General features: G+C 46.1%; 1 protein-coding gene across 1 annotated transcript in view; it reads left to right on the forward strand.

Annotated features, from left to right (window-relative positions):
* Positions 1 to 4,767: 4,767 nt before the first annotated feature.
* Positions 4,768 to 12,179, forward strand: part of LOC149447606 (phospholipase B1, membrane-associated-like) — a gene marked incomplete at its 3' end in the record, with an annotated part of 43,525 nt that continues 36,113 nt past the window's right edge. Inside the window, exon 1 of the mRNA XM_089652330.1 lies at positions 4,768 to 4,906. Coding sequence (XP_089508456.1) covers positions 4,768 to 4,906 — 139 coding nt within the window. The remainder of the gene's footprint in view (positions 4,907 to 12,179) is intronic.

Here is a 12,179-nt window from a genome sequence, read left to right on the forward strand (position 1 = left end):
ACAGGATAGAAAATAAAATAAAATAATAAAATAGAATAGAAAATAAGGGAGTAAACTAGAATAGAGTAAAACAGCATAGAATAGAAAAGAATAGAAAGGAATGGAATAGAAAAGAATAGAAAGGAATGGAATAGAAAAGAATAGAAAGGAATGGAATAGAAAAGAATAGAAAGGAATGGAATAGAAAAGAATAGAAAGGAATGGAATAGAAAAGAATACAATAGAAAATAAAATAATAGAACAGAATAGAAAAAACAACAGAACAGATTAGAAAGAATATAACCGTCTTTTCAAATAGAATAAATTCGAATTCAGATGCCGTTTCAATACTTTTCAATTCGGTCAAATATGAATTCGAAAACGAATAAATGAAACAAAACTAAATGAATTTCGAAAACAAATTAAACTAATATAACAAAACTAAATTATTTAAATATTGAATTTAAACGAAAGGAAACAAATGTTTTCACCTTGCATGCGTCTAAGGCAAATCAGAGGTGGGGGGGGGGCGGGGGTTATATACATTTCCAGCAGCCAGCATCAGATGGAGTGGAATTACTGGGATCTGCTGGCAGCTGGGAGACACCTAAAGGTGGCCACTGGAACTTCGTCCTTTAACTCTGGGAACCACAGTGCCACCAGGAACGTTTGACCGCCGACCACGGGAAAATGCAAAACGCGGTACTACCACGATTTGCGTTTTCCCACGCCTGGCGGTGAGGGTAGGCTTGTGTACATGAGGCCTTAGAATGTTTACCACAAAGAACGAGGCTTACTGCAGGCAAAGACACTCAGTTCGTATTGTAGGAGAAGTACAGGGGGTTGGAAAAAAAGATGGAAACACCAGGTAAAAGAAAAACGTATTACCTAATATGGAGTTGGAGCGCCTTTGGCATCCAAGATGGCCGGAATTCTCCTGGGAATTGAGATGATTGTAGCCGTATTAGTGCATTTGTGACAGAAACAATTGAGTACTGTCTGTGATACTTTTTTTATTTGCACTAACATACAATTTTGAGGACAAGTTTTCGGGGAATGTCCCCTTCTTCAGGGTCCAAGTAGTACTATTAGTCCCCAATCCTCACCAGGTCTTTCGGGTCTGGTATGGAATATAAGGGGAACCCCACGCCAAAATGTAACAAGGGAGACCCCAAATCCTGCCCTCCCCATGTGAATGGGTATGGGCAGGGGTGGACTGACAACTCATGGGGCCCCCGAGCAATAGGGGATCATGGGGCCCCTGTGTCATCTCCCACACCCAAAAAAGCCTATGAAAAAGACAATGAAAGGTACCAGGGGCATCTCATGGGGCCCCCTACTGACCCCAGGCCCTCGGGCAGTGCCCGAGTGCTCAAATGGTCAGTCCGCCCCTGGGTATGGGATACATAGTACTCATTCACCAAAAAGTGTCAAAAGAAAGTAAAAACATAATGACAGGTTTTGACAAATCCTTTGATAAAATACCAAAAAAAAAAGTAGATCCGACGTTAATCACGATGAACGCCGCCGTCGCCGTTAACCTGAAGGAAAAAAAAAATAGCTCCGCACCTGACAAAGGCTTCCGTCTGACAGCTCCTAAATAAGCTCAGAGGTGAAGCGACTCGGTGATGTGACTGGGTGACCCCGCTCCCTTCGTGACATTATCGACCGGGCATGCTGGGTTGATGACGTCACGATGGGGGCAAGGTCACCCAGTGACATCACCGGTTGGTTCCACCCCTTTGCTTATTTAGGAGCTGTCAGACCGCAGAGCTATCAGATGGCGGGAGCCTTTGTCGAGTGCGGAGATGTTTTTTTTTTTGTTGTTCGGGTCGAATCATCTTGATTAACATTGGAACTTCTTTTTTTTTATTATTTTTTTCATTAAAGGACTTGCCAAAACCTGTTGTGTTTTCTCTCTTTTGACACTTTTTTTTGTGAATGAGTAGGGGTGCTATGTACCCCATACTCATTCACATAAGGGAGATGCTGGGACCTGGGGGCTCCCTTGTTGTAAGTCACCCTGTACTGTGGTTGTGGGGGAGAGGCCCTTGTCCCCATCCACATGGGAATAATGTGCTTTGGAGGGCCTCCATGTTGGGGGCATGTGACCTAGTATCAGGGGCGGACTGACCATTTGGAAACTCGGGCACTGCCTGAGGGCCCGGGGTCAGTAGGGGGCCCTATGAGATGCCCCTGGTACCTTTTTCTTAGGCTTTTTTGAGTTTGGGCAAGTACACAGGGGCCCCATGATCCCCTATTGCCCGGGGCCCCGTGAGTTGTCACTCTGCCCCTGCCTAGTATGGTTTTGGAGGGGGGAGCGGCGCTCGCTCATCCCCCCTCTTTCCTGACCTACAGTGCTGCATGCTCAGATAAGGGTCTGGTATAGATTTTGGGAGGGACCCCACACTGTTTTTTTTTGCATGGGGTCCCCCTTAAATCCATACCAGACCCGAAAGGCCTTGTAAGGATTAGGGAGACCCCACACTATTGTTTTCCTAAATTTTTTAATTGCTAGCAATTTTTTTTATATACAGCTGTCAGTGGGGAACCCAGCTGACAGCTGATGACTTATTGGTTGTTAAGGATGTGGCGGCCACCAGCTCCTCAACAACCATTTTGTTTACTGGTTGTTTGGGACACTGGCGTCTGCCCGCTCCTTAACAACCATGTTGTTTACTGGTTGTTAAGGACATTGGCATCCAGCTGTCAGTGGGGAACCCCACTGACAGCTGATGACTGATTGGTTGTTAAGGATCTGGCGGTCGCCTGCTCCTTAACGACCATTTTGTTTACTGGTTGTTAGGGACACTGGCGTCTTCCCACTTTTTAACAACTATGTTGTTTACTGGTAGTTCGGGACACTGGCGTCCGCCCGCTACTTAATGGCCATGTTGTTTACTGGTTGTTAGGGACACTGGCATCTGCCCTCTCCTTAATGACGGTGTTTACTGGTTGTTAGGGACAATGACGTCTGCCTGCTCCTTAATGACCATGGTGTTTACTGGTTGTTAGAGACACTGGCATCTGCCCTCTCCTTAATGACCATGTTTACTGGTTGTTAGGGACAATGACATCCCTGCTCCTTAATGTCCATGTTGTTTACTGGTTGTTAGGGACACTGGCATCTGCCCTCTCCTTAATGACCATGTTGTTTACTGGTTGTTAGGGACAATGGCGTCTTCCCACTTTTTAACAACTATGTTGTTTACTGGTAGTTCGGGACACTGGCGTCTGCCCTTTCCTTAATGACCATGTTGTTTACTGGTTGTTAGGGAGGCTGGCATCTGCCCGCTCCTTTATGACCATGTTGTTTACTGGTTGTTAGGGACACTGGCGTCTGCCCGCTCCTTAATGACCATGTTGTTTACTGGTTGTTAGGGAGGCTGGCATCTGCCCGCTCCTTTATGACCATGTTGTTTACTGGTTGTTAGGGACACTGGCGTCTGCCCTCTCCTTAATGACCTTGTTGTTTACTGGTTGTTAGGGACACTGGCGTCTGCCCGCTACTTAATGGCCAGGTTATTTAATGGTTGTTAGGGACACTGGCGTCTGCCCTCTCCTTAATGACCATGTTGTTTACTGGTTGTTAGGGACACTGGTGTCTGCCTGCTCCTTAATGACCATGTTGTTTACTGGTTGTTAGGGACACTGGCGTCTGCCCGCTCCTTAATGGCCAGGTTATTTACTGGTTGTTAGGGACACTGGCATCTGCCCTCTCCTTAATGACCATGTTGTTTACTGGTTGTTAGGGACACTGGTGTCTGCCTGCTCTTTAATGACCATGTTGTTTACTGGTTGTTAGGGACACTGGTGTCTGTCCGCTCCTTAATGACTATGTTGTTTACTGGTTGTTAAGGATGCTGGCAGCCGCCTGCTACTTAACAACCAGCTAAAGTCACACAGAGCACAAATCGCAAAATGCATAAAAAATGCAAAAACGGGTGTCAAAAAAACTCACAATGCTCCCGGAAAATGCATCAACCACAATCTGCATAGATGTGAACTCAGCCTAAGTGGCCACTTATTTAGATGCACCGCTCTAGTCCTGGATACGTCTACTGCTTCCTTCAGTACAACCTGAAATCTTCATGTGGATTCAAAGATGGAACTTTCATTTGGCATTTTGATCCAAGCTGACTCAATAGCATCACAATGTTTCTGCATTCGGTCAACCACACATCCACTCTGCCCGTTCTACACCGTTACACGGGATCTGTGCTGTGCACATCAAAATCTGATCCTGTTGCAGCAGTCTAGGTAGCATCTCCCCAAGCTTCAGTGGTCCAGTTTTGGAGATGCCTGTTGCATCTGTTTCCTGTCCTTAGCTTACCTGGCATGGTCCTCCTTAGCCAGTGCTCTTCACGGTTGGGTGTCCAGTCATGTATTGCAGTTGTAGGAGTAGTCGCTGACTTTCTACCAACCTTCTCCTGTGACCTCTCTCATTAGGAAGTTGTTTTTCCCCATTCTTTGCAAATTCCCAGGAGATCAGCATTTGCATAGATGATTGCTCCATGCTCAAAGTGACTTCTATCAGACATCTTTCTCATTCTATTGTTTGGATGAGCTCTTACCAGAGAAACATTTCCGCCACCTTAAGCACAGCTCCAGGCTAAACATGGACCTCTTTATTGTAGTGGGCAGCTTTGGCTGCAATACTCACCTTCAATCCAGAGCTGCCCCCATAGTACCTCTTCTTCACCACAGGATGTCCTCAAGCTCCTCAAGAAGACTGAGGGCAAACTATGACTGCAGGGTGTTGTAACCCCACCCCCATGCGGCGCCTTAATGGATGCAGAGAGCAACCATGATGTCATTATGTCCACCTCGCTCTCTGCATCAACCAGGATCACCAACCACCAGGAGAGGACCAAAAAGGAAGAAGACCCAATGAGCCATATAACCAACCAGAAGACATCAGATAAAGGTAAGTAAAGAATCAAACCACAGTGTGTGGGGGGGGGGGGGCTCTTGGGAAAGGGGAGCACTTGGGCCCGGAGTTGGGCTTTCAGAAGTTTTATGTCCTTGTGTCCCGGGATTCAATAGGAAGATGTGTGTTTTGTAGGAAATAAATACATACCAGTTACCTTGAAGCGCGGTTCCATGCTAAAGCAAAACAGATGGCATGTTCACGTGATTTCCTTCCCTCCCGCCATTAACTTACATTGTGTCAATGAGCCAGAAAAATCCACCATCAGGTTAGAAACAAACTTTGTTACACATGTCAGTTACTACGTCACGCAGAATACTAGGCGACCATTTCTAGACTGGAACCAGGGTGGACGTATGGAAATCCTTCATTTACAGTACAGTGACCCATTCCAGAACTACAGACTAATATGTGGAGACATTGATACAGCTTGTGTCCACCTCCTCAAGGATCCAACCAAGAACTAAAGTATTTCTAAAGTGCCTCAGCAGTAAAAAAAAAAACATTACAGAGCACCTGTTGTCAGTAGAAGAAGAAATAGGGCCCCATCATTGGTGTCAGTGGGAGGAATAGTGCCCCATCATTGGTGTCAGTGGGAGGAATAGTGCCCCATCATTGGTGTCAGTGGGAGGAATAGTGCCCCATCATTGGTGTCAGTGGGAGGAATGGTGCCCCATCATTGGTGTCAGTGGGAGGAATAGTGCCCTATCATTGGGGTCAGTGGTAGGAACAGTGGCCCATCATTGGTGTCAGTGGGAGGTATAGTGTAACATCATTGGTATCAGTTGGAGGAATAGTGTCCCATCATTGGTGTCAGTGGGAGGAATAGTGCCCCATCATTGGTGTCAGTGCGAGGAATAGTGCCCCATCATTGGTGTCAGTGGGAGGAATAGTGCCCCATCATTGGTGTCAGTGGGAGGAATAGTGCCCCATCATTGGTGTCAGTGGGAGGAATAGTGCCCCATCATTGGTGTCAGTGGGAGGAATAGTGCCCCATCATTGGTATCAGTGGGAGGAATAGTGCCCCATCATTGGTGTCAGTGGGAGGAATAGTGCCCCATCATTGGTGTCAGTGGGAGGAATAGTGCCCCATCATTGGTGTCAGTGGGAGGAATAGTGCCCCATCATTGGTGTCAGTGGGAGGAATAGTGCCCCATCATTGGTGTCAGTGGGGGAATAGTGCCCCATCATTGGTGTCAGTGGGAGGAATAGTGCCCCACCATTGGTGTCAGTGGGAGGAATAGTGCCCCATCATTGGTGTCAGTGGGAGGAATAGTGCCCCATCATTGGTGTCAGTGGGAGGAATAGTGCCCCATCATTGGTGTCAGTGGGAGGAATAGTGCCCCATCATTGGTGTCAGTGGGAGGAATAGTGCCCCATCATTGGTGTCAGTGGGAGGAATAGTGCCCCATCATTGGTGTCAGTGGGAGGAATAGTGCCCCATCATTGGTGTCAGTATGAGGAAAAGTTCTCTACCATTGAGGTCCCTAGGCATGCAGACAGCTTCTACAAACATTGGTGAAAGAATGGGTCGCTCACAGGAGCTCAGTGACTCCAAGCGTGGTCCCGTGATAGGTGGTCACCTGTGCAATAAGTCCATCCGTGACGGTCTTCCCAGAAGAGTTGAAGCTGTTATAGCTGCAAAGGGCGGGGCCAACTCAATATTGAACCCTACGGACTAAGACTGGGGGGCCATTGAAGGTCATGTTCGTGGAAAGGCCGGCGGCCCAATACTTGGTGCAATATAGTATATATATATAATGTTAAAAAATGCGGGTTCTAAGTAATTTTCTAGCAAAAAAAAAACTGATTATCAAATGTAAACAAAGTGCCAGAACAGGCCGAGTATTTGAGGTTCCATTCACACTTGTATAATTCCAGAGTAGCATGACTTTGGGGCACAACTTTGATGCAACTTTGGATGGCTGCAATTTGAAAGTGACTTCTTGTCCTTCTGCAAAGTCATTCTGACGCAACGTTTGAGGGTTTACATTGAAGTCTATGGCTTTCAAGTTGCATGAAAGTGGCACCAAAGTAGTGCAGGAACTACTCTGAAGTTGCTGAGACTGTAAGTTGCACAAATATGAATGGTTACCATTGGGACACATGGGGGTAAGACTTGTCGTGCGACTTGGACATCCAAAGATGCATGACAAGTCGCACAAGTAGGAATGGGGTCAGAAGCGTCCCTAGGGTTGGTGTCACCCGGTGCGGTAACATGTGGTGTCACCCCTCCAGAGAGGAAGGCGCGGTGCCGGTGTAGCGGTAAAATGAGTATCCCTTGAGGATATGTACCCCCTGAAGTTATGTATCCCCTGAAGTTATGTACCCCCTGAAGTTATGTATCCCCTGAAGTTATGTACCCCCTGAAGTTATGTACCCCCTGAAGATATGTATCCCTTGAAGATATGTATCCCTTGAAGATATGTATCCCCTGAAGTGACTGCACACGTGCCGGTTTCAGGCCGAAGAAGCCGTTCTCTGACTTTAGCACAGAGCCGGCGATCGGCTTCTTCGGCCTGAAACCGGCACATGCGCAGTCACTTCAGGGGGTACATATCTTCAGGGGGTACATATCTACAGGGGGTACATACCTTCAGGGGATACATACCTTCAGGGGATACATAACTTCAGGGGATACATACTTTCAGGGGGTACATATCTTCAGGGGGTACATACCTTCAGGGGATACATACTTTCAGGGGATACATACCTTCAGGGGGTACATACCTTCAGGGGGTACATACCTTCAGGGGGTACATATCTTCAGGGGATACATATTTTCAGGGGATACATACTTTCAGGGGATACATACCTTCAGGGGGTACATACCTTCAGGGGGTACATACCTTCAGGGGGTACATATCTTCAGTGGATACATACTTTCAGGGGATACATATCTTCAGGGGGTACATATCTTTAGGGGATACATATCTTCAGGGGGTACATATCTTCAGGGGATACATATCTTCAGGGGGTACATATCTTCAGGGGGTACATACTTTCAGGGGATACATACCTTCAGGGGATACATACTTTCAGGGGATACATACCTTCAGGGGGTACATATCTTCAGGGGGTACATATCTTCAGGGGATACATATCTTCAGGGGGTACATATCTTGAGGGGATACTCATTTTACTGCTACACCGGGGTGGGGGCAGCTGTCACTGTGCCGGCTTCCTGCTCCTGCACCCCCTGTGATGGTTTCACCCGGTGCGGCCCGCACCCCCCTAGGGATGCCACTGAATGGGGTGCAAGTGGATCATTTGAATGTTACAAGAAGTACATTTCCACTTTAAGATTTTTTTATAAAAGCGCCGGCCGTTATATTTTATATGTTTTTATAATATTTGCCATTATAAAGAAATAAATGGAAAATGAAAATACTTTGATTTGGCGAGAGTGGTGGTTGGGTGATTCAGCGCCGGGAGTCCTGCCAGCAGATCGGGGTCTGTTCCAATGAAAGCGGTAATTGTCAGGAGATAACGGGCCGGAGACAGAGATCAGCAGATACCGATTGATCGATTGATATGTGGGCGTCCAGAGGACAGGCAGATACCATCGCGGTGCAATCCCCGTGCCTGGCGGCCATTATCTCGGCGGTGATAAAACGTGTGGAAATAACGAGAAGAGATGGAAAGATTTCCTGTGAAATATTGTCGCTTGTTTCCTGGAAAGTTACCTAATTCCTACACCAGTTATTGCTTCTACTATGGGTCAGACGTGGCGCTCAGCGTGTGGAAGTCCTGGAGAGTCCTCCTGCACACGGGACGTTTTTAGTCCTCCTGCACACGGGACGTTTTTAGTCCTCCTGCACACCGGACATTTTTAGTCCTCCTGCACACGGGACGTTTTTAGTCCTCCTGCACACGGGACGTTTTTAGTCCTCCTGCACACGGGACGTTTTTAGTCCTCCTGCTCACGGGACGTTTTTAGTCCTCCTGCTTACGGGACATTTTTAGTCCTCCTGCTTACGGGACATTTTTAGTCCTCCTGCACACGGGACGTTTTTAGTCCTCCTGCTTACGGGACTATTTTAATCCTCCTGCACACGGGACGTTTTTAGTCCTCCTGCTTACGGGACTATTTTAATCCTCCTTGCACACGGGACTTTTTTAGTCCTCCTGCACACAATACAGTTTTGGTCCTCCTGCTCACGGGACGTTTTAGTCCTCCTGCTCACTGGACGTTTTAGTCCTCCTGCACATGGGATGCTTTTAGTCCTCCTGCACACGGGACGTTTTTAGTCCTCCTGCTCACAATACTGTTTTTAGTCCTCCTGCTCACGGGGTGTTTTTAGTCCTCCAGCACCCGGGACGTTTGTACAGCGGCTGTTTTTGGCTTTTGACGTTTTTTTCTACAGCCAGTAAACTCCCCAGCATGTTATCCTCGGTGTCCATGCCAGGGCTGCTGTTAGAAACCACAGGGCCCCATACAGCCAACCTGACAGGGCCCCCACAACCATGGGGCCCCATACAGCCAACCTGACAGGGCCCCCACAACCATGGGGCCCCATATAGCCAACCTGACAACCCCCCGCCCCTCTCCCATTCCCACAAAAAACACCGTTTATTATGCTTCAATTATGAATGAACACAGTGATTGATTGGTACCGATCACTCATTGTGTTCATTCAGGAAAGGAAGGGCTAGTAAATGTGACATATTTACCAGACCCTTCACCCACTCTCCATCCTGAAGGATCCTATTGTATGCAGCCAATGGGAATGAGGGGAGGGAAGAAGGAAACATTGCAGGGGTGGGGACAGTATGGGGAAATGTCTGGTGTACAGGGAGGGTGATGGGTGCACCAGGGTGGAGCAATTCCTGGAACCGGTCCCCTCTACGGTTCTCTCTCTGCAGCAGCTGAAAGCCGACTTCTTCTCCTCTCCCTTCCACTGGCTTTTAGCTGCTGCAGAGAGAGCCATACAGGGGACCGGTTCCAGGAATTGCCTCCCGCTGTGCTGATAACTCTCCCTGCCCACATCCGATTCACCCAGCTGCCTGGGCCCCTCTGCTGGCCTGGGCCCCATACAGGAGGATTGGTGGTACCCCCATATCCACGGCCTTGATCCATGCACACACAGACTGTAATCAGCATTTTTTGGCTGGAAAAAAACCCAGGACTTCTAGAGGGTTTCTAGAGGAAAAAAACGCAAACACGGAAAAACGTGAAAAAATGCGGCAAAACGCATTAGCGGTGGTGGTGTCATGGTGTGGTGGATCCATCCTGCCTTGTATCAACGGTTCAGGCTGGTGGTGGTGTCATGGTGTGGTGGATCCATCCTGCCTTGTATCAATGGTTCAGGCTGGTGGTGGTGTCATGGTGTGGTGGATCCATTCTGCCTTGTATCAGCAGTTTAGGTTGGTGGTGGTGGTGTCATGGATCCATCCTGCCTTGTATCAGCAGTTTAGGTTGGTGGTGGTGGTGTCATGGATCTATCCTGTCTTGTATCCATGGTTCAGGCTGGTGGTGGTGGTGTCATGGATCTATCCTGTCTTGTATCCATGGTTCAGGCTGGTGGTGGTGTCATGGTGTGGTGGATCCATCCTTCCTTGTATCAATGGTTCAGGCTGGTGGTGGGGGATGTCATGGTATGGTAGATCCATCCTGCTTGTATCAGCGGTTCAGGCTGGTGGTGGTGGTGTCATGGTGTGGTGGATCCATCCTGCCTTGTATCAATGGTTCAGGCTGGTGGTGGTGGTGTCATGGTGTGATGGATCCATCCTGCCTTGTATCAACGGTTCTGGCTGGTGGTGTCATGGTGTGGTGAATCCATCCTGCCTTGTATCAGCGGTTCAAGCTGCTGGTGGTGTCATGGTGGGGGGGATCCATCCTGCCTTGTATCAATGGTTCAGGCTGGTGGTGTCATGGTGTGGGGGATCCATCCTGCCTTGTATCAATGGTTCAGGCTGGTGGTGGTGGTGTCATGGTGTGGTGGATCCATCCTGCCTTGTATCAACGGTACATGCTGTTGATGTTCAATGGTTGCTAGGGACATGGCAGGTGGTAGCACCCGCTGGTTCCTTAGCAACCACTGACAGCGGGAAGCTCTCATATATAGTGATAGAACTACCGCTTTAATATACAGTGTTAGTCTCCCAACGCACAGCAGGGCAAAGTGCAAAAGGAAGCTGAAACAACCAATCAGAATCTCTCTTTCCCTACTCTGGCTTGAATAAAATAAAAATCAGGTTGGTCAGGGAGGCTCCTCGAGGTCTTTGAACTTCACACGCGGAATAGAATAGATGGAGAATTCATATTACGGGGAATTTCCCAGAAGTCGGTTGCAGCTCTAATCAATATTGGCACACAGTTAGGTTTTCCTGTTCAAGGTTTTATTACAAAAGCTCCTCTTGGCAATCGTCTCCGTAGATGATAATAATTTCATAGTCGTTGTGATTGTTGTTACGTAACATGATTTCAGTCTAACCCAAACCTGGACTGTTATCTTGTAAGGGACTAAAGCATTCAGGCCGGCTAAAATGGAATATATGTGTGGATTATTATTATTATTATATAATTTCCCTTGGGATTAATACAGTATTCTGAATCTGAATTGTTATTATTATTAATAAAAAATATTATTATTATTACTATTATTATTATTATTATTACTATTATTATTATTAATAATAAATCATTTCCCTTGGGATTAATAAAGTATTCTGAATCTGAATTGTTATTATTATTAATAAAAAATATTATTATTATTACTATTATTATTATTATTATTATTACTATTATTATTATTAATAATAAATCATTTCCCTTGGGATTAATACAGTATTCTGAATCTGAAGTGTTATTATTATTACTATTATTTACAAATGCATTCAGGCTGGCTAAAAAGTAATACGTGTAATGTGTTATTATTATTAGATTGTAAGCTCTCAGGATCAGGGCCCTCTGTTTCCTCTTGTACCAGAATGTATTGTAACTGTAATGTCTGCCTTCATTTTGTAAAGTGCCGTGCTAACTGCTGGCTCCATATAAATCCTGTATAATAATAATTATTATTATATCATTTCCAGTGGGATTAATTAAGTATTCTGAATCTTAATTGTTATTATTATTATTATTATTATTATTAATAATAATAATAATAATAATAATAATAATAATTTTATTATTATTAATAATTAATCATTTCCCTTGGGAATAATAATGTATTCTGAATCTGAAGTGTTATTATCATTACTATTATTTACAAATGCACTCAGGCTGGCTAAAAAGTAACATGTGTAGTGTATTATTATTATTAGA

This window comes from Staurois parvus, unplaced genomic scaffold, assembly GCF_062004578.1.
Source record: "Staurois parvus isolate SC_StPar_1 unplaced genomic scaffold, SC_StPar_1.0 ptg000680l, whole genome shotgun sequence".
Taxonomy (NCBI): domain Eukaryota; kingdom Metazoa; phylum Chordata; class Amphibia; order Anura; family Ranidae; genus Staurois; species Staurois parvus.